This window comes from Channa argus, chromosome 18, assembly GCF_033026475.1.
Source record: "Channa argus isolate prfri chromosome 18, Channa argus male v1.0, whole genome shotgun sequence".
In the NCBI taxonomy this organism is placed as follows: domain Eukaryota; kingdom Metazoa; phylum Chordata; class Actinopteri; order Anabantiformes; family Channidae; genus Channa; species Channa argus.
In genome coordinates, this window is record NC_090214.1 from 1,841,890 (window position 1) to 1,864,855 (window position 22,966).

The following is a 22,966-nucleotide window of genomic DNA, read 5'->3' on the forward strand; positions in this document are numbered from 1 at the left end:
TGTTGCCACTCATCGAACGCTGGCTGCCCTCATTTGATTTCTGCCTGAAAATAAGAGCTTTAGGACGCAAAATAAGTGTTGGCATCTTCATTCTGAGGCTTCAAATGAAATTACAGCAGCCAACAAGTCGATTCTTCTTCAGCGTGAGCTCCTATAGTCATCGTCGCAACAAGTGAAGAAAGGAAGGATTTGAGGGATTTTCAAAGCCAACAGGAGGCTGATAACAGTTGCACAGTAGATCTGCAGCCACACAAACACACGCTCAAAACGGCCCAGCGAGTCTGTTTTAGAGGCTTTCGTCAGTTTCGGAGGATCTTCAGGCGGTTCCACATGTTAACCGCACAGAGATGTCAGGTCAGCTTAAAGCACCAATCTCACTGCCCTGACTATAACCAGGCATCAAATCCAAATGAAAATATCTTCAAACATGAACAGACTGGATGGAAACGTAATAACTCTAAGACCCAGCGTGGGTCACAGACGCCTTGAGGAACAAAAGGTGAGTTTGTGCTGCATCGTCACCAGGAACAGCTGCAGCCTGAGCATTGCCACTAGGGGCACTACAGGAAGACACAACAGGAAGTTGGGTTGACTTGTGTTTTTCCTTAATATACGTTTGACTTTTGAGTGGATGATGCAAAGTTAGCATCCGAACGTAGCCTGCAGCTTTAAAAGGCTCCTCCATACACGCCAAGTTCATTTACTACTGTAGCCACAGAAACGGTTGGAACGTTCAGTAGCTTCTATCGCCACCTTGTGGACTGAGTTTTCTCTCTTTCACAGGTACGTAACAAGGCGGAGAAATACTAATAAATATTCAGGGCTCTTTCGTGAGAATGAACATTTTCACTGGGACATTATTTCCTACTGGATCAGGAAATATTATCTCTCATAAATAAACATAATAAATGTATGTTTTATTATCCCTGTTGGCTACTACTATTATTTTTTTTCCTTAAAAAAAAATAAAGAATAGAAGTAATTTATACTTGTCCCATGTTTTTATGTGCGCCTTTCCAAGAAATTCCCAACTGAACAGCAGCTTATCACTGGGGAACCGTGAGGAACCTTTCCAGGAAATGATTTGGGAAACACGGGAAAATAAAGTTTTACCAAATTATCTTCAACAATTAGCAACGAGAATGAGAGAAGATTACACTGCTTTGCACTTAATTACACATTTAGACAATGTGTGAAAGTCCAATGACCTCAGTCATGACCTGTGTGTGTGTGTGTGTGTGTGTGTGTGTGTGTGCGTACAATTTGAGGTCATCTTTAAGAAAATGTTACCTACTTTGACTACACTGTCCGTGTAATATATATTTTTTTAATCTTCACTACCATTTGTAGGTTTACACCTTTTTATTTTACGTTTAAGTGTAAACAGATCACTACAAAAAAAAAAAAACTGTCACTTGATTAAATGGAGTCACCTGAGTGCAGTGAATGTGTTGAAATGATTGGAGTATAAATACTCCTGGTCCAGTTACTGCTAGATCACTATCCTGGACAAAAACTACACAAAGAAGACAAAAGAAAACTCCAATCAACTCCGACTTCTGATTTCCATAATCAAATAGGATAATCGAAGATTATTGAACAGCAGGAGTCAGGGAATGAAGACAAGAGCTAATCCTAGTTAATAAATGTCTCCAGGAGAACAGTGAAATCATGATTAGGAAATGGAAAATTAAAACTTCCTGCTATATACTGTATATCTTTTCCCCCCTATTTTGTCATCTAAAGATTCTTTTGATCTGTAAAGTTAATGCTGTTTTCATCATTTACTGAATGGGTCATAATGTTCTTGTACATCCTCTTCTCTTTAGCAAGGTTTACATTTACCAAGTGTCATCTGTCAAATTTGTATGTGCAGCACCACACACACACACACACACACACACACACACAGGGATCACCACAGTCAGTGGACTCAATGGATTTGCATGGAGAAGAATCTCCAGTAGCTTATGAGCTGTGGATGCAGGACGAAGTGTTTGGGCCGGTCATCAACAAGGAGCCACGAGCTGAACACAGCAGGTGCACCGGCTAAAATGATTCCAGTGCGGGTGCGTGCAGGGTTTTTCGTGCCCATCTGGGGTTAGAAGCGTGCAGTAGCCAATAGTGACAGAGCCTGCTAATCAACAGTGAGCTGAAAGTGCAAACTGGATGGGGAATTTCTGTCCCCTTTTTTAATAACGAGCAACTCAGAGCGTGAGCACGATGTGGGCTCGGTGGTGTGTTAGCCCCTCAGAGGGGGTACAGGTGATGTGAACAGGCCTGTAAGTTGCTTCACGCTGTCATTAACACTGCACAATGGTCTGTTTTAGAGGAAAGAGTTGAAGAAGCACCAACCTTCCGATGGTTTCATGACACAAGAACGGGTCTATAAATAGCCGCAGCAGTAGCAGCTGTACTTCCTCTTTGCTACTTAATTTATTCACTAGCATGTACTCAACACAGCCAAGCCAAACATCCAAACAGCTGAAATCATTTACAGCAGATTTGAGGAGATCAGTTTTTGGCTCATCTTCTCCTCTCATCACAACCATTAGCACTGCAACAGCTGACGGTCTCATGTTAGCAAACTCAACGAGATGAGAGAGAAGCCCCCACCCCACCCTCCCACCCTCCCGCTCCTACTGGGAGTTCTCCCATCCTTACAGCTGGAGCCATCACTTCAAGATCTTTCCAGAGGAAGTGTCGCTCTCTGTGATCTTTGAGCCAGAAACAAATTCAGTTAGGCTTCAAATCCCATGCCAGTTCACACTTCCCACTCAGTGCACGGAGGAGGTTTTAAAATATCAGCAACTGCCTCGTCAGACATATTTCCCTGCACCGTAGGAAGCACTGCATTCAGGAGGAAAAAAAGATCTGTGAGGCTCTGAAGTCTGAGTTCCTATCAGCAACTCTTCAGTATCACACTGATGAGGAAGTATTTCTACATACCTTTATGAGTACTTCAGCAATTCCACTTTGGGCTACTTTGCACACAATCAGCATTTTAATGGTGTATTCATTACTGCAATTACTGAAGTTGGTAAAGATCAGAACACTTCCAGCAGCACTGATAAAGCACCATGAAGCACAAACTACGCCTGAGGGAGATGCACTGCAACGGGTCTGGTGGTATTTCGCAAGTATTTAGGTATTTGATTGCAAGCGGAATCCTGAATCCTGAACCCGATTGTTCGCCTGACCCACCAGGGGCACCTCATGAACAGAAGGAACCGGGGATCGAACCGCCGAGCCCGATATTGATGGAGCTTTGTAACTCCTCAGTTACACTGGCGTCTGTGTTTGAGGAGGTCAGAATCTGCAGCATGGTTCCAAAATGCTTCCATACTCTGTTAGGGCTGCAGCTGACCAACAAATGTAAGAAGGGGTTAGAAGGCGACAGCTCGAAACCCGCCAGCTGTGCGTGACGGGAGAGGAGCAGCTACAGCACCGCTCATGCTTCACACTGTTTTTAACTAACAAATGTGGAGGCTGGTCACTGTGCACAGCATGGGCACCATCACACACAGTAAACACGTTGTACACATATCTTTGCAAAGCACGCAGCCTGTGTACAGCTGTGCAGCTCCCAGCTTTTTCCTACTGTTTCCATTCTCCAGTCTGTGGCCGCACTGGAAGCTAAACTAAGGTGCTGGTGGCCACGTTTCAAACCTGCGGCCAGCGTCTGTCTGAATTGCTGCACATTAACGGATTATCCTTAATCAACGGTCCCCGGCTGCTGCTCTGGTTGAGCCTTTCTCAGCCCTGTTGCTCCCCAGCGGTGCCGCTCAGCCTCCGACCACATCTCGCTACAACTTTGGAAGCAGCCGAGTCACTCACCTTCTTCCGGGGCTGCCATTTCATCATATTTGTGAAGCAGATGTGAGCGGCATCAAAGTGTCACAACAGCCGGTGTGGAGCGATGGGGCCGCGGCGGCAGAGGCATCTCAGACCCGCGCTTACAGCTGCCTCCGCCGGCGCGTAAGAGTCGGATCCGTCGGAGGGACCCGTGCAGACGCGCGCGGGGTGCAGGAGTTGGAGTAGTTAGTTAGGACAGTGGTTAGTTCGAATCCCGTTCAAATGACTCCGGAAGCCTCCCGGTAACAACGCGCACAGAGCGGCTCCCGTCATCCGGACGCCGGTTCCTGCGGAGAATCATCCGTCTGCCGCGGCTCTGTGGACTCGACTGCACCGAGAGCAGAGAGCTGCCCGGGAAACCCTACACCGGAGCGCGCACGCACACGCGCACCGTCTCTGTGCAGCAGCAGCAAAACGTACACGGGTCCGTAAATACTCACGTGAATATAGGAAGCCTGAGCGTGAGTCATGCATTAAAAACTTTAAAATCAAGAAACGTGACTAAATATGCAGCAAAGTGTTTTAATGTTAAGATGATTATTTATATAACGGGAAGCAGCGAACACACAGTATCATGACAATATACACTGACATTAAAGCAGTTAAATATACAATAACTGCGTTTAGATTCACACAGGTGAGCAGTGCATCCGCCCTATGGAGTCATTCACCTGTCACCACCACCTAATTAAATGCTTTTCAAAGTTTTCAAGATAAATATCCAAACTGACAGATCTAAATACAACTTTTAAATTGAAAACTTACTTTCGTATATTGCGCTCAACTACAGCAACTTATGTTTTTGTGCATCATGTGAACTCAAATGTTTCATCTGTGGAAAATCAAATGTCATTCGTGGAAGACTGGACTTGGTAATTTGGTTGAGTCAGTGGATAATTTTAATAAGCTAAGCTAGAGGGTTTTTTTTTACTATTATTATTATTTTATTATCAACTTAATATTTATGAGTCAACTTAAAAACATTAGTTTATAATATTAGTAATTAAAGTGGATGGTACAGTAATTAAACGCATAAATGTTAATTCCTTCTTTGCAATGTAGTTTGTTGCTTCCATTTAATTTAGCAGACACTGGTCCTAACTTAAAATGCTTGATCCAGATATTATTTATTTATTTATGTATTTATTTATTTATTTTTAGGGTGAACCGGCACAGAGGTCGGGGCATGAAAAAGGAAACAATGAAAGCAGCACTGAGATATAACCCAGCAGGTCACAACAGGAAGCTTCCCCCTTGACCTTTCACAATAAAACGATATCTCCGCCTTAACATGCGTGCGAGCAATGTTACTACTACACCAGGACATTTGGAACATGTCCGGTCAACTCTAGTTAATGTAGATCAGATGAATGAAATCGAGCTGGTTCCGGTAGTGATGTTACCTTTTAATACCTTTACCTTTACAGAGGCATTGGCCCTTTCGCCCTCTGACCTCTCAGGCCCCTGGTCCTGTTCCCGGTTGGCCCAATCATTAATCCATCCATGGTGTCATCTGCCTTTTAAAGTATTTCTAATGCTATAATATTAAGGGCAATGGTTTAATTTTAAGCTCTGCTTAATGTCCCACTGAATTTATTCATATTATAATTTTGCCATTTCAGAATTATCAAAATATTAATGCTCACAGACACAGTCAGGTAGCTGGGCTGATATCACGCCACTTGCAATCGCAAAGAAACCAGCAGAGGCAATGAAAGTGTGATCAAAGAAATGGCAGCAAGGAACATTTTTCACTGAGCTTTGAAGCTGAGGCCTATTTCAAATTAACTCCCCCATACACATTGTTACAGTGTCATAGTTTTAGGGGTTTTTTTTAACCACTGGATCCATGTCCCAGCAATGTGGTCCAAAGTAAGACCGGTTTTAACCAGCTTAAAAGTTTTTGTTATAATTATAAATTAAACGTTTTTTCTTGTTTGACATTTAAATTTGAGGTTTGGAGCTGTTGATCTAAACAGGGACAAGACAATTGACAATTTCTTACTCAGTAATTTTACTAATTAGTAAGTCTTACTGATTTGAAACAGTGATGGGCCATTTTTCACAGTTTCCCAATGTTTTAGAGACTAAATGATAAACTAGGTAATAAAGAAATGACTGGTAATTTAATCAATATTAAAAAATAATCAGACTAAGATTTACTTAAGTTTAGGCACAATAATTACTAAAGATTAAGTTAAGAAATGTAATGGTTCAAGTTCTTGAACAAAAACCACCCGCCTAGGCCAAGGGTCCCCTAGTCTTCACCCGTATAATCTCCTTGAAGCAAAACCAGAATATGACCCTAAATAACCCTTCTGCCCTCACCCCAAAACAGCACAATGACCACAAAATGTCTACATGTCTACAAGACAGAGCTTGACCGTCCTCAGAGATGTGCTGACAATGCAAATCCACAACAAAAAAAACACAAAAAGGCCACAAAGACCTACAGAATGATGCAAAAATCAGCACAAAGATACAATGATGTTTAAAAAAAGATTATAAAACATACAAAACAACTGCAGATGAAATGCCTGCATGGTCTGTGGTCATCTAGAAGTTAAACAGCTGCAAATAATAACAACTAAGATTTCAATGTTTACCTTTATGGACCTCCCAAGGAAGGAGCCCCCCCTCATAGCCATAGTCACCAGCATTGTCTCTGCTAAGTACTCCACCATCCTTTCATGACGAGTTGGACACACTGACCACCACATCACAAATTCCGAAGAATTTGCAGCCTGGGATAAGGAGATGAAACTGTATGCTGATGATACCATAGTATCCTTTGATGTCAAATCCCTGTTCACCAACAGCCATTAATAAGAAAATTTAAAGAGGACAACGCCCTGCACACAAGAAGCAACCTCAACCTGCATCACATCTGCTGGACTTGTATCTTATGAAATGGAGAAGAAAGCCCTCAACCCCTTCTGAGAACAGCACCAACTCACTGGTTCGTATATGTAGATGACACCAGCTCATTTGCTAAACTTTTGAGCATTGCTGTTTTTCTTTTCAGATACTGCACTGGCGGGGACATGAGGCAGGAGGAGAACCCTACACTGCTTTTTGAATCTCTGCACTGAGGATGGCAGGGAGGCCTGTTTGAAATCGAGCTAAGGGTGATATTTATGAGGATCAGGGGAGTTGTGAGGGCGGGGGCACTGGCAGTCAGGGAGAAAAGCCTTCAGGATCCTTTATCCTGCATAAATAAAAAGACCTGACCCCCACAAGTCTACAGATCAGAGGGAAATGTAGATGTTTGTTGTGGGGTTTTCTTCCTAACAGTGGAGTTAGTTTCAGTGATGTGAAGCTACAAAAATATTTATTAGCGGTAAATCTGACTAAAGATGTGAGCATGACAAAACAAGGACAGAGATGAAAAGGAGAATTCACGGCTGCATAATCTGCATCTGTATGATGCACTGTTCGGGCTGGCATTGACCAGGACCACCTAGGTCCAACCAGTCATAACAAGCTGTACTGTCGTTAAGTGTTGTCCATCTTAACCAGAGAGACAAAAGTAGCTTTGTATCCCAACCCAGCGTCCATGTCCTTACCCTCTCAGTTGTAAGGTATGATCGTTGAGGTTGGGTGAACATACAAACATCATCCAAACCTCCTACAAAATTAAGTTTACAGCTTGTGTGTTTGGAACGATGCCCAAATGTCTGTTACATAAGGAGAAAATGTGTAGTTGGCAGGTTGCAAAAGTGTGGAGGTTTGTTTTTTCAGCAAAAGATTTGATCTTAAAGCAGAGATGTACTTAAGTGCACATGGCACTGGTTTATTATTAACGTCTATTTAAACAGATTCCCTCCCTAAAGTGTTTCCAGTCTTCATGCTAAGCTATCGCATCAATCCTTCCATTTAACCCCTCAGCAAGAAAGCACATAAGCAAAAGCTCATAAATGTCACAGTATTGTTGTGAACAAAAATGGATTTTCTGGTGTTTTCATCTCCACCTTCTGCACCAGCGTCACTGTTTGCATGAACCCAGCAGGTGAAAACAGTCAAATTCAAAGGTTGGCATGAAGTGTTTAATTGTGATGAGCTCCTCCAGTCAATAATAGAATAATAGAAATGAACTTTACGAAGAGTCAGAAGTGAAGCACCAAACAAAATAATAATCATTAACTCAATTTGCACTAACAAACACACACACTCTGAGGTGTCTGCTTGTCTGTGACTGTCAGTCCTTTAAAGAACAATATGATTTCCAGTACTAAACGACTGAAAGTAAATTAGATTTAGAAGGAGAATTGCAGCTTGGAGCTGAATGTGAAGCCTCACCGCAGCTTTACTTTGGTCCTGGGCTGAGCGAGAACCCCGGCTCCATCACTGCCTGCCGTCTTCCTTCACAACGGCTGCTACTATTGTTCGCCGCCTCTCTGCAAACGAAACGTGCTTGGTGACAACGATGACTTCTACGAAGGACAAGAGGCTGCTAAGTCTCAACGTGTCAAGTTTTTCACCGCACGCAGTTCAGGGGGGAAAATACCGTTCACAGATCAACAAAAGCACCTGAAATCACAGGTGAAGGTGAATATGTGGGATTTATATTTCTATTTTTAACCAGATGCCTCCATGACAGGCATCATCTGCTCAAGACATAAACAGCAACTACAAGTCTCATTTTCCTTTTATAGACTCTACAGTCCATGTTTTCTCCTCTTCTCCCTCCAGGATCTCACTGGATCTCACATTTTTTATGTCCCGCAACTCATTCTAAAAGCAAAACAGTTTGTATCAGTACTCTGTATCAAAGAGTACTCAAATGTAAGTACTTGTACTCGGTCTGCTATCGGGACATCGTGGGGATAATCAGTCTCATTGATCAGACACACATTACAACGTGATGCTTGTTCCATCCAAAGCAATCAGTCACTTTTTTCTAAACACGCATCAAACACGGAGCCTCAGCATCAGTGTGAACTGTCTGACCTTAAAACTGGAGAACCGTCATCTTCAGGGAATAATTCTGAGCCAACAAGCAGGTTTCCTTCTCAGGACAATGAACATTTTCCATTTTCATCACTTTTGCCATTTGTGCAGAGCTGGACACAAAAACATCCATTTTCTTTGGCTGAAATATCGACAGTGTGAACCTCCCTAAACCTAACGAGAGCCGACGGAAAACTGGGACCTCATTCAAAACCCCGTAGATATTAATGACTAAAAGTCTGGCCGTGCAACAAAGTTAAACGTCACGTCCCTACTGAAGACAAGTGGTTCACTCAGATGTGTCTGTGAAGACAGCTGGACACAGAGGACTGAACGCAGTACAAGAAGTAGAAGTACTCACTGCTGGGCCTTTATTTTTTGTTATATTCATGGGTTTTAGTTTCCGTTTTCCTAGTTTTCCTAGTTAGTTTCCTTGAGGCAAACACTGTACTTTGATTGTACTACATTTATTTAGTGAAATTCAGCAGCTACCCTGTACATAAAGTAATTCACATGATGATTATTAGGCTTTGAACAAATTACCAACAAAACCAACTCCATATTTCTTTTTTTGTTGAAGATTAGAAGATGCACGAGCGCTGGTACTCTGGCCACCACCCTCCTTCCTATAATTAAGCCCAGGTTACCAAAATAAAAGAGGCTGCAGCTGGGACGGGTGCTTGTGTTGGCGAGCTGTGCACAACAGGCGCTGAAGACCAAGGCAGGTGGTGGTGATGTAACGCAGGTGTAACAGAGGCATCAGGATGATGTGCTGCTCCACCATTTCTCTGAACACTACGGTCAAACAGTGTGATACCGTAATAAGCCATAGTGCTGCATGATACATCGGCTCAAAAGCAGTAACTTTGGCCAGTTAACAAATGTATTAAAATGCACGACGCTCACCTGCCCACGTGTTTGACATCAGCTCCAAAACCAGTTTTTTTTTAAATTGAACGTGCATTCATTTTTATAAATATAAATAAAGTATTTTAAAGTTACGTGTGACATTTTCAGAGGCTGTGAGGAGCAGCAAACAAACGGAAAGACTCTGGGTGAAGGCGCCAATGCAAATCCATACACCTCCCAAAAAGGCACCACACAGTGCATCACTGCTGCGAAAAAAACCTAAGCTGAGCTTCTTCTAGCTTCTGCCGCATAAGACTGTCACAGGATATTTTATTCCCAGGAATGTGTCAGATTATTAACTTCCTCCGTCTCTGCAAAAAATTCATGGCTACGCATCTTGTTTCACGTTCAACTGTGTGTCGCCGCGAGTTGTTAAATACGTTAATCATTTTCAACTCCCCTTCCCCAATTCTGTTTTCTCACAGCTTGACTCTTTCTTTTGGAAAGTGGCCTTAAAGATTCAGCTCACAGGGATCAAACCCAAACCTCTAAAGCCGCCAAGTATTTCCAAGTTTTCACTGGTGCTTATCCCCCAACATTAGTTAATAACAAAAAATAAATAAATGAATAAATCAAAAGATTTAATTAGTGAACACACGAAATGATTTTTCCACAGTATTTGTGAAGTGGTTCTTTCCTCGAATCGCTACAAGAATTGAACTTAAGACCTGAACATTTCTGTTTTCGGTAGAAACGTCCTGTATGAGGCACATGTGGAAAACATCTGAAGTTTTCATGTAGTGTTTAAATACTTGGTTTGTTGTGTTTGTTATCAGACACTTGGATAGATGCCCTGAGAAATCACTTTCCTAAATCAGTGCTGGTACTTAAATGGACATGTTTCATCAACCTGAGTAAAGTATTTGTAGTGAGACTGTAGTGTTCTGTCCCTGTGCACCTCTGTCTCCTAGAGGTTATGTTCCTGTGCAACTAAACTGCAAACACAATGAGACTATGTGCTGGATGTTTCATCCATCTTTTAACTTTAACAGCTTCTCCTGTTTAAGGTCGCTGTCATCGGGTGAGAGGCAGGATCCACCCTGGACATGTCTCCAGTCTGTCTCAGAGCAAACATGGGAGGAAACCTAGAGAGAGCACACAAACTCCACACAACACCTTTTGCAAAACAGGGCCAGGTTGTGAAAATGTGAACAGATAATCCTCCATTTTCTTCATCAGAGTTAATTTTCCTTCACTACCAAAACAGCACTTCCTGTGCGACCTTATGACCTCTGTGTGAACACACAAAGAGGAGCTCGTCCTGCGCAGAGTGCTAACCTGAGCCTGTGGGTGTGGCTGTGTCTTACAGAACGTCTCTTTCTGATCAACATGCACTGTTTTTAATATGAACATCTATCAGCCCTTTTTAAAAATTATATCACAGCTTGTTTCACAGAAAACAATCTTGCAAACGTGTGGCATTTTTCTTTTGTTGGTGGACAGTTTCTTAAATCACACACCCTCCTAAGATGATATTCCATTAATAATGCAACAGCTGGTTTTCAGCGCGATTTGTTTGTGCTCATGGCGAAAACCGGCCTCATTGTTTTTTCATGAAATCTGTAAACTGCATATTTACAGCCCGTTACAAGCAGCAAACAAAGGAAAGACTGAGGCGAGCTCACACTAGCAGTCTGGCAGTCATTTATACACAGCTCCATATTACTGTAATCAAACTGATGACACTGCAGATAACTCATGGATCACTTGAATTCAGTAGGATTCACAACTTTATACCACTGCAAAAAAATGCGAGCTACCAAAGAGTCTTTCTGACAGTGACAGGATAATAAAGTCCACCTGGACCTTTGACGCTGGAAGACAGAAGAGCTGAAAGCTGCACGTCTTCATCAGACCAGTTTTATTCATCTGTCTGACCGAGATCATCCCTCTACCTACACACACACACACACACACACACACACACACACACACACCATATGTCTAGAAAGTCAGTTTGATGGAGCACTTTGCACAACCAACATGGCTACTAAACACACACCATGGCAGTGATAAATGTAGTGGTTCAACATGTTCACGCGCACGTGTTTGTGTGTGTACTGGACTGGGAGACAAAGATTTATTGTGTATGTGGTTATGGTTTCTGTTCAGCTGCATAATTGCTGCTGTTTTACAATTAGGCCCAACAGTTTATAGAACACTGTAAATTCTGGTTAGTTTAGCTTAATTTAGCAAAAACCTGCAAATGCACTGCGCTGAACTGGAATAGAGGTGTATTTGTAGAAATTCTTCTAAAGTGTCGCGCTCTTTAAAAAAGAAAAAACAGGTTCCAGTACTTGAAGTAGTTCAGATTTACTCGTTAAAACTATGGAAACCAATTACTTAAAAAAACCAAGTAATATGTACTTGTACAAATTCATTCTTCTGAACATCTGTTATACAGATTTCTACTTTGGACACATCTTCAGTTATGTTTTGTTAACCCCCCCAAAGAAAAAAAAATATTAATGTGCATTATTACTGTAACAACACTATGCTATATTATAATACATCATTAGTATGCGATATACTGCAAAGATAAGCTCTCAGAGTCAGTAAACACCCCAATCTCCCCCGTCCTTCTCCTTCTCTGCTGTGTTATTGTGTCAATTATGTGTATTTATCCAGCGCTCATGAAGTGTAAAATGTACTACCCACTGTACATGTGAAGTATATTTTACTTGGAGCAATGAACTTTCAAAAACATTTAATCCTCTCTCTGTCTAAATGCCAGAAAACGAGGCTTCAATGGCAGAAAAAGGTCAAAGGTCAACTGCACTGGGCTGATGAACTGCACCATGGTGCTTTGATCCCATTAACACTTTCCTACAAGTTTCTCTGAGCATCTTTTTGTGAGTTACTGCATCCTACTGGTGTAGCTGCTTTGCAGTTTTTACGCTGGAGGCCCTTCCTGCAGCAAGGTTGCCCCTGGAGGCTGGGTGGGGTGCGATTTGAACCAGCAGCCTTCTGCATCCCAACCCAATGCTCTACCTGAGCCACCAGGCGTCCTTTTAAGTTAACGTCACTCAAAAACAAGTAAACGAGTTGCTTCGCCTGCAAATTAAGTTCACTAAATGCGCTGGATTTTAAAGTGTAATCATTTAAATTGAATAAATCTTGTGTTGAATTGCATCTTCATAACGACCTAAAGTACAGTGAGCTCACTGCGTATTTCCATCTCTTCACTTATATTTTGGCATTAAATACAGATTAATAATTTAAATCGTGGATCGTTATTTAACCTTCTCAGAGGAGGCAGCGGTGAATGGCTCCTCCGGCTCTCTGGGTTCTGGTTAAACTGTACATGTTCCCTTCAGAAAACAGCGAGCCAGGAGAACACGAACATGAGAACGACAGGAGTAAAAAGAGAATCTTTGAAGTGAGCGGATCCAAATGGTCCGAGTGCGAGAGTGTGTAGAGTCTGCAGCAGTGTGTCTGCATCAGTCAGCTCGGCCTCCAGGTGACGGCCACAAATGAGACCATTCATCTTTGCTACCACACATGGAGACTAACACACACACACACACACACACACACACACATAATCACTTTGAAAAACAAACTAACAGAAAAAAAAGATCTAACACGCTGCACTATTTGAGCAAACACACCTTCAGCTTTATTTCTTGGAGCCTTTGGACACGTCCAGAGACAGTGAGCATCACTATGATTGATCTGTTGCCCTGAGAACTTCTTCACAATCCTGACTCTTCAGTGAGTTTCAGCAGTGTTTGGGCCTGAGGTCGGACCCCCACAAGCTTGAAATCTGAAAGCAGTCCTCAAACAGATACTTGGAGGTTGAACTCCCAAGTCACCCCCCAGTTCAGTTCAGCTTTTGTCCAATATTGACATAGCTACATTTTCACGTTCTCTTTACTAATTACGTGACTTTTTGTTGGACCTCAACACAATTTACCAGCGTGGTTGAATATCTGAAGAAAGGAGGGAGAGAAGAAAACTGTTCCTGAGCTGAAGGGTTGAGCGCTTTCACCCACTCTGTCCTCTTACCTCCACCCTCTTCCTCCCTCCCCGTCTCTCTAACGCACAATAGATGAATCGATCTTAGCCATAAAGCCACACACACACACACACAAACGTCCTTTTCCATCCCACACGTGCATATCCGGAGTTCAGAGGTCAGATGCTGCTGTGTTGCTATAGGAGAATTTGGTCACATTGGGGTCACTTGGGGGGGTGGGGGTCAGAGTGAGGCCTAATCAAATGAGACTGAGCAGCGTGCAGACAGAGGTGGTTTGGTTATCAGACCTGAGCAGCTGTGTGCCTGTGTTCGGCTTATCTCTGTGCACATGTTCATGCTGTTAGGGGAAAAAAATTATTGATTTAGTAACAGATCCCAAAGCTTTTGACATTGATCTCTTCCCCCTGAGGATGGGGTGAGTGCAGGAAGGAGGGAGCAGTTATAGGCAAACAGAGAGAAAGAAAAAAAGATATAAAAGTCCCATCAGTTCTGACCACCAAGACCAGACACCGTAGGAAATCAAAATCTGATCAGGAAGATATGTTTCAAACTGCTTTCAAGTGTTGACAGATTGTGTTACTGTACTGTAAAAATGAATTCTGTGTACTTTGTACTTTAAGGTTTCACATAAAATACTTGATCTGTTTATTTTCCCACTAAGTAAAGCAACATTTGGATTTTAGCTGAATATTTTTTTGGAAAACAAACTTGATGAAATAATAAAAACATTTCTAAATAATAAAACATTTCTCAACTGAAATCACATAAAACGTGAATTTCACCTAAATCAGAGCAAAATTATTTTTCACTAATGTGAAAAAGGCCAGTTGGTGTTGGTGCTGCGGTTTGGACCTTCAGGCTTTTCTGTTAGGTCCAAGTCAAAACTGCAGATGTGCACGCGGCCTCAGAACCACAAGGATCTGGTCCGACTGAAGTCGATATCAAACCTGCTTTCCCATCAGTTTGCAGATGAAAATGCATCATGAGATGTGACGGTGGTAAAAGGATCTGAGGCGAGAGGATGCAGGTAAAAACAGATCCTGACTGATCGGATGACTGGAAAATTGCGATAAAACATTGGAAAACTCCACAACTGACATTTGTTTATAACCCAACATCTGGGCAATAAATAATAGTTAATAAAACGCTTAAGAAAATACATTAAATAAAAAAATCTGCAGCATAAAACACTTTACAAAGCAGATGAGCTGTCGATTCAGTTAAATTAGATTTTATTTCAGATGTAAAATAGTTCTGAACCGGAAATATTTATTTTATTTCCAGTTTTTGCCTTTTGGGATCTCACCTTGTAAAAAATGAAGAATTTATTTTTACTAATCGCAAACAACTTTGAGTGGAAAATACTTTTCTGTAATTAACCAATTTAGACTATTTTTCTTCTTTACTTCCCAATGTTACAAACTGCTTACTTTTACTTCTATAAACCAGCTGGCGATTGTATCTGTGTTTCTTCAGCATTTTACAGGAAAAAAAAAAGTCTTAAAAAGTTCAGATATTCCCCTGTGATTATTTGGATTTCTGAAGCGAAATCCATTCTCAGATTTTCAGTTTGTTTCGCTTTGCACAGAGATTTTGTCGACAAGTACAGTAGCGCTTTCACCCGAAACACAGGTGAGATATTTTGCGTTTAAGTTCTGGAAATAACTGAAGTCAACACTGTCATCCTGCACAGGTCATATTGATCGTGGCCAAACACAAACACACACACACACACACAGAATAATTACACTGCTATGAGGCAATGGAATCATTGTAACCATGAGAAATAAATTACAACATGTAGTCGATGGGAAAGATAAGAGAGGTCAGTGTGTGTGTGTGCTGCCTGTTCTGTTTGTGTTTCCACGCTCCCCCTCTGCTAACTAACAGCTAATTTGATACGTTCATGCCTTATGGCAAGGTTATATTAAATAGCGCATATTATTCTCTGTAACCTCGGCTCCTCTGATATTCGCCTGCGTTACGAACGTGTGCCCGACAGGTGTGTTAGTGCAGTGTCGCACACCGAGGCGGCTCTGGTCCCACAGGGCGCTCGTGAAGGTCAAATGTGGTCGAGCGACATCCAGTCGAGTCCTGTGTCAGAAGCTGCGGAGAACATGCAGAAATGAAAAGTGGTGCTCAGCAGTGCACGGTAAGTTCAGGCACCTTCAAAATAAAACCCTCGTAGTACTTTCTGTCAGGACTTGTCTCTTTATGTCAAAGTCTAAACTCTGCCTCCTTACATTCTTATGAGTGAATTCTCTGCAACACAAAGCTATTGATATTATAATATCAAAAGTTAATAATAATATAAAAATATAATACATGGCAAGTGACAACGAGCCTGCCAAAAAAAGAAGTCTACCTCTGTGGGATTGTACAACAATGTGACATGTCCTGCACACAACATAGTGCAACATTACTCAACTTCACAACAGCAAAAAGCGAAGCCCACACACACTCATTGCATAATGTCCCTGAACGCCTCCATACAGCAACATGTTCCTCAGGGGAATCAGCTTTCTCAGGCGATCAGGGTTCACATGATGTCTCCTAATCAGAATGACGCTTATTTTTACGTGAATTACTTGTTTGGTTTATAAAATGTCCGAAAATACTGCAGTTACAGATCCGCAGCTCGGAGACTTGAGTTGCCGTCTTCACATGTCTTGATTTGCGTTGTGTGTGTGCTTTTAACGCATAAATACACATGAAAGATGCCAGACACAGCCCTATAAATACAGCCCTATGTCAAAAAAAACGTACATATTCCTCCATGAAAAACATTACAAAGTGCATCTTTAACAACTGTGTTCTGTATAATCAGGGTGAAAAGCTAATCTCTCTAACGGAGACCTGCCAGAAAAACAGCTGCATATTTGATTACTTATTTCAGTCCCCCTGCAGTTACACTGTCTGTATCTAAAAATCACATGCAGCTTTTCAAGAGTTTCACTTAAACCCATGAATATGTAATTTCATTTTCGGGTTAAAGATAAGCAGGAACATACAAGAGAGAATTATCTGATTGTGGAACTGCTGAGCGCTGCATTCATTAATGCTGCCTGCACACCGTGGCGTGTGAGACTTCCACATTTCCCTGTTAAGATGAACAATAAACAGACTCGAACAGGCCCGAGCAGCATTTTTCATTTTTTACTTGTTGTAGTCTTTGTTGTTATTGATGCTCCTGCTCAGACAGACAGTTGGTGGCACATATGTCGGGTGGAGCTGGCACGGTGTCACCGGGGCCCTGCCAAACAGATGAGCCTGTAATTGTGTTTGCTTTAATGGTTAGGAGAGCTCCACCAGGTTTTACACATCGATTCAGGCGATTTTCTCTCTGTGCCTCTGGATTTGAAGCATTCCTGGTTCTTTCTCCTCACAGTAGCAACACTGCAATAAAACGAAGTACTCCTACATATTAAAGTCCTTACTCATGTATTTGTACATTACATTATTGTACAGATAGTAAAGGGGGACGAGGATGAGTTGGTGATATGTCGGGATGCGTTTGCTATGGATACGCCGCCACAGAATATCACTATTATCTTGATACTAAACAAATCTGAGATGCTGCAGTTTGCAGACTCTCCAAGTTTGGACCAGCTCTAGATTTCAAGTCTAAGATGATCACTACAAGCTATTAGTCCTCCATCGTGTCTCATAGTGCCTTTCTAACTATAATCATGATGACATAAAGAGTCCAACCTGATTTATGCAGCCGTTTCATTTTTTTTTACATGTACCTCATAAAACAGAGGCCTTCAGCTTCCTGTGAACGCTGCTGTGTTAAACTCACACACACACACACACACACACACACACACACACTCCTATCACATTCACAAAAAACTCTTTGAAGCTTAAACCCAACCCTGCCAGCCTCCACAAACACACACACACACACACCACAGGAGTCCTAAATATATGATTGTTCATTAACCTCGACCTCTGTCTGGAAATAGCAGCACACACCCGATTATTAGTGAGTCATTCTCCCTGCTGTTTACCTCCTCTCTCTCCTTTCACTTTTTTCCTCGCAGCCGCTCTCTTTCAAAAGTATTGAGAGGTAACGAGAACATCCCAAGGCCAAGAGGACAACTAATCCCAAAGCAAAGACAAGCTGCATGTGCGAACATAAAATTCGGTTTTATCACTTTTTAAATGGCCCGACATAACATATTGAGGCACCTGTGGTTACCTGAGGATGAGAACTTACGTTTCATATCATACGTTCCGTTCACTAAGGACGTCATGGAAGATGGAGCTTGAACCGTGGTTGCACCCAAACTGACCATGTTCCAGAACAACCAGGATTTCAATAACGAAACCTGCTGTTCTTTAACTCATCCATTCATAATAAATAATAAATGAAATAAGTTTCACAATAAACTTACTGTAATAGCATTAAACTGTGTTTGTGACAGTAGCAACACAGACGTTGGACACCACAGTGTGTCCAGCTGTTGTAATGAGACACGATGACAGAAGTGCTGATAAACAGTGTATTTGAGCTTTTACACATGCACGTGCAGAGCAGCCACACAAAAAAGAGTTAAGAGTCCAAAATACAAAGTGGAAATGTCCTAGTTCGAAGATGCACCATAAAGTCAACATTTACGTTTTCTGTCAATCAGCAGCTTAATTTTAAAACCGCATTTCCAAGATGCTGACGTTTCGGTTTTACAACCATTCTGCAACCATTTTTGCCAGTGGTTTCCTTAAAGCCCTTTAAAGAAACTATTGATGATGCCCGTAAAGCAGCGTCACTGGCTCCAAAAGAAGCTTGCATTATTTATTTATTCCCTAAGGAACCATTGTGGAACGTTCCTGAAGATCCAGCTGCGTTTTTTAAATGATTCCTTTAATTTTCTAAAATATATAGGCTCCATGTGGCACCTGTGGAGTTGATGAGGGCAGCTGACGAAACAAACAAGCTGCTTTCACTTTGGGGCCGCACATCTAACTGGCTTCAGCAGAAGAAACAGAAAGCCAAACAGCTGGGACAGCATTTGTCTGGACTTTTGGTTTTAGAATAGAAGATGCAAAACAGGAACAGCTATTGTGCTGAATGCTAAGTAAGCAGCCACTAAAACAGAAGAATCTGCTGGTCCAAGTTCAGGCTCAGCTACTGAAGGCTGCCGACCAGCCGGCCGCCGCCACCTGAGGGCAAAGTGTTCGTGAGCATCACTCCATGCAACGTGAAAATCAACAGTACAGGGAGCAAAAGAGCTGAAAGACCTGATGTTGCTCAGCGCAGTCGACAAGGTCGGATTTACATATACTTCAACCACAATAATGAATAATGGCATTATACTTAAACTAAATACAAGTCATACCAGGCAGCACGGGGGCCAGTATGAGGACATGGGTTCGAATCCAGGCTGGCTTTAGAAAGTAAAAACCCGTGAAAGCGTTGGTGATGTTGGAGTGGAGAATCTAACCAGAGCAAACATCGTGGGTCGAGCTGAACCAGGAAGCTGAGACTGCAAAGCAGCTATAGTGTAGGTGTTCAGAAGAGACAGACGTTGGACTAAGTCAAAAAACCAACAGACACGATGACTGAAGCCATTAAAAAACAGACCCGGGCTTTAAATGAGCAGTTGTGAGCTGCATATGTTGTGGTCATTTGGCGTTTGAGGAGAACTCCAAATCCTGGGACATTGATTTCCACTTCTTTACCCTGTGATACCAGCCGAGTCATTATCTCCCACTGCCGTTATCTTCCTCCTTCCTCTGCAATTCTCTTTGCGCAGACAGTCGAGGCTCCCGACCGTCAGCGGGAGAGATGTACGCAGGGAGAGAAGAAAGGAAAAGGGTTCCAGTAGCTGAGGACGGATGCTGAGGCAGCACAGTTTGCTCGGGTCTGGCTGCGTGTGAGCAGATGTCTTACAGCAGTATGTGAAGCCAACACTGCAAGCAAGAAGGAGCATATCTCTGGATTAATACCAGACAATTAGGCCCACTCCACTGGCAGGCAAAAATCAAAGCTCATTACACTCTGCAGGCGAGAGGCAGAAGAGGCAACGTGTGTGTGTGAGAGAGAGAGAGCGAGCAGCAGGTTATGTGCTGCTGATTTGCACTTTTCTCCAAACATGTTATCACGTATACTCACATGAAGACAAGGAGCTGTGAGCGAGCTGCTGCGATAAGCTGCAGGAAAAGAGGAGCAGCGGCAAAGAAAAGGAGCGCGATTAATTAAAGGCAGCCACTTAAAGAACGACACCCGGTCCGTTACGCTGCCACGAGGCGACACGAGCAGCTATTAGAGCAAACACTCTGTCCGTCTGTCCTGCCTCTGCAGCGAGGAAGAGCCTGGTAGCCTGGGGTCTCATGTGATGAGGGTCAGCAGAGGGCCACTGAAAGGCTGCAGCTCTGTGTTTTACGGTTTCCCAACATGTCAGTGCTGCTCTCTAGTGGCTGCATTTCTTCACATCCTTTCACTTTCAGTCTGACACAACTATTTGAGTTTCTCACGCAGGTTCTGCACATTTTCTGTAAAGACGAAACGGGATCCTTGCACACACCTGCTGTAGTGAATGAAATCAACCAACCAACCTGCAGCAAAAACCTAACTTTAGCTGCAGCTCATGGTTTGTTTCTCAGGTTTAAGCTTCCTGGAGATGAAGCTGCAAATGCAAGAAATTTCACACAATGTTTCTACAACTTTCTTCACACCTTGCTCCTTTAGTTACGTCACACTACAATGGCCTAAGTGTTTTTTTGTAAAATAAATCAGAAAACAGTAAAAAATGACCATTAAAATTCACGAGAACACAAAAACAGCAAGAAATCTTAATTTCAGAAGATTCAACTATTGCATTTATTATTAGGACGTATCAAAAGGCGTTGGGGGATTTTTGCCAGTCTTCCCGAGTGATCCCACTGACCCAGACCCAGTTCTTGGTGGCTCAGTTTTAAGATGCAGCACAGTCTCAAATGGAGACAGTCCCAGGTCAAATCACGCCGCCCTAACTTTGCCAAACGAGGGGGGAACCCAAACATGGAGTAATTGAATCTTTTCCCCTTTGGTTCACGTTATAATATAAACTCTGTCATGTGGGGAACCTTCCTAAACAAGTCCTTTCTTTCTGCACGTATGTCCTTATTATTTTTGCAGCGCTGTGGTTGCAGAGTAGTTTCTTAATGACAGGGGAAGCCTGAGCGGTGCGGGACCAGCTCCACGGCCCGCTGCACAAACAGGCGTAGCTGGCTGCCATGTGGTTGGCTTCTACTTCAGAGCAGAGTCTGTCTCACTGATGAGCTGCACCGATTCCAGCGAAGCCACGAGCAGAAAATTCAGACGCAGAAAAAACGATGTATTTTCTGTGTTTACTTCTATAAAAAGGCGTCTAACTGTGCAGATCGGGTTTAATTCATTCTGGTTTTCACCAAGGAGATTTAAAAATAAAGGCCTGTGTATTTAAAGACAAAACAAGGTCTTTAAATAACTAATAACTAATCCTCTGTCTGTGACTGATGTCTCACTGAGGGTCATTTATCCAAAAACTACACTGTTTGTCACTCATCACGTAGCTTCTCCTGCAGCAGATCAGTGGTGAAGCTGAGCATCTGCATCTACAACTGGGCCTCCATCCTCTTTTCTGGGACATGAGACGTCCGAAACACACAGGTCTTTATCTGTGCAACCTAAAATTAGAAGCTCAAGTTTCCCAGACCGCTGCCAGCTTAAGAAGCTGAAAAGAAATACACCTGTGTTTCTGGTGGGTGGGGGGTGGGGGGGGGCTCCTTGGAAGCATGTAACAACTTTGCAAAAACACACATTCATACACAATACTGTCACAAAACAGTCGAGGCTGCCGGAGAAAAACACTCAAAGGGTTTCGCTCCCGCAGCACTTTCACTTGTGTGATGCGGCTTCATTTGAATGACAAAGACACAAAAGGCTTTTTCAAAGCTGAGCACTGAAAACACGCACGGGAACATAAAGCTGCACACAACAGCAACGACAAAAAAAAAAGTTTTTTTTACTTTGAACTGACGCAAGCTCACAAACATATGCAACTTTCGACCGGTTCCACCCCCCTGTTCCCATGATCGAGTGGCTCTTTGGAGCAAGAGTCTGAGCCTGTTGTCCCAACACAGGAGTCGACGGGGGCAGCAAAGGGGCAGAATGTGGGAGGCAAACAAAAAAAAAAAAGAGAAGAGCAAAGACGATGCAGTGAAAAGCAGAAAGAGAGAAGCGAAGCAGAAGTAAACGTTGGTCCTGAAAAGACTTTCTGCTTGGTAGTTCATTAGTCTTGACCATGTCTTTGACCCTCGGTGAATACTGCAGCCAACCCACTGCCATGACACCGCCACCAAACACGCCACACACACACACACACACACACACACACACACACGAAGGAATGTTGCTGCTGTTATGTCTTTAAGTGCCAAACTCAAGCCAAGGCCTCGCCTGGGTTTCAAAACAAAGTAACAGCCATGCAAAGCTCTGTCTCACTCACACACACACACACTCACACACCCAAACACCACTTCCGTCCATTCTCTCTCACAGAGAGAGGAAGTGGAGTCGAGCTGGCCGGACTCCACTCGTCCAGACAGACGTAGCCTGGCAAACCCAGTCTCCTGCCTCCTTCCCCTCACCGCTCACTACAAGCGGAAAGAAACACTTGATTCATTTTCTAGCCATTTAGTTCCTGTGGTAAATGTGAAGCTGCCTCTGTCATATTTAGTTCATTAGCACAGTGAATTAAAACAAAGTCAGTCTAATTCGACAGCCCTGCAGCCTCCATCAGGGCTGATAGGTTTCCAAAGTTTGGAAGCTGCTGAACTTACTAACACAGTTTTTCTGCTTTTTGTTTGTCTCATTTATCAGCAGTACATGAAACATACAAAAAACAAAATCTACTGGATTTGACTGGTTAATTGAGCTCTGCACACAGCTGCATAAATTCCCAGAGGAAGTTATTTGTATGAGGATGCTACATGCTAACGCTAACACCTAAACCGTAAATGCAACGCGAGTTTTATCCAAGCAGGTATGTTCCCAGTGAAGCACAGCGTGGCAGGTACCTGCTGTACAACATTCAGCACACAGAACTGAGCAAATCAGATGAATGTGGCAGCCCTGAACTCACAGGATCAGCCGAAAGAACAAAGAAAAGGGCGATTTTTAGCTCTTCCCAACCGTTTGCTGTTAGTTCATGACTATGTGCTTAGGAAAAATAATAGATAACTTAATAGATATAAGTTAGTGACTCTGAAAGATTCTAGCCGGTTAATATACAGCTTATTATTTCC

The 22,966-nt window shown here is 42.7% G+C and overlaps 1 protein-coding gene across 4 annotated transcripts in view; it reads right to left on the bottom strand.

Moving 5' to 3' along the window:
• The window catches only part of ttc28 (tetratricopeptide repeat domain 28), a 94,144-nt gene that overhangs the window by 62,297 nt on the left and 8,881 nt on the right, over positions 1-22,966 (bottom strand). Inside the window, exon 1 of one of the 4 annotated variants that reach the window (XM_067483702.1) lies at positions 3,838-4,181. The exons of the other annotated variants lie outside the window; for them this stretch is intronic. Coding sequence (XP_067339803.1) covers positions 3,838-3,864 — 27 coding nt within the window. The 5' untranslated portion in view covers positions 3,865-4,181. Of the gene's footprint in view, positions 1-3,837; positions 4,182-22,966 lie in introns of those variants that run through there. 4 annotated transcript variants of the gene reach the window in all.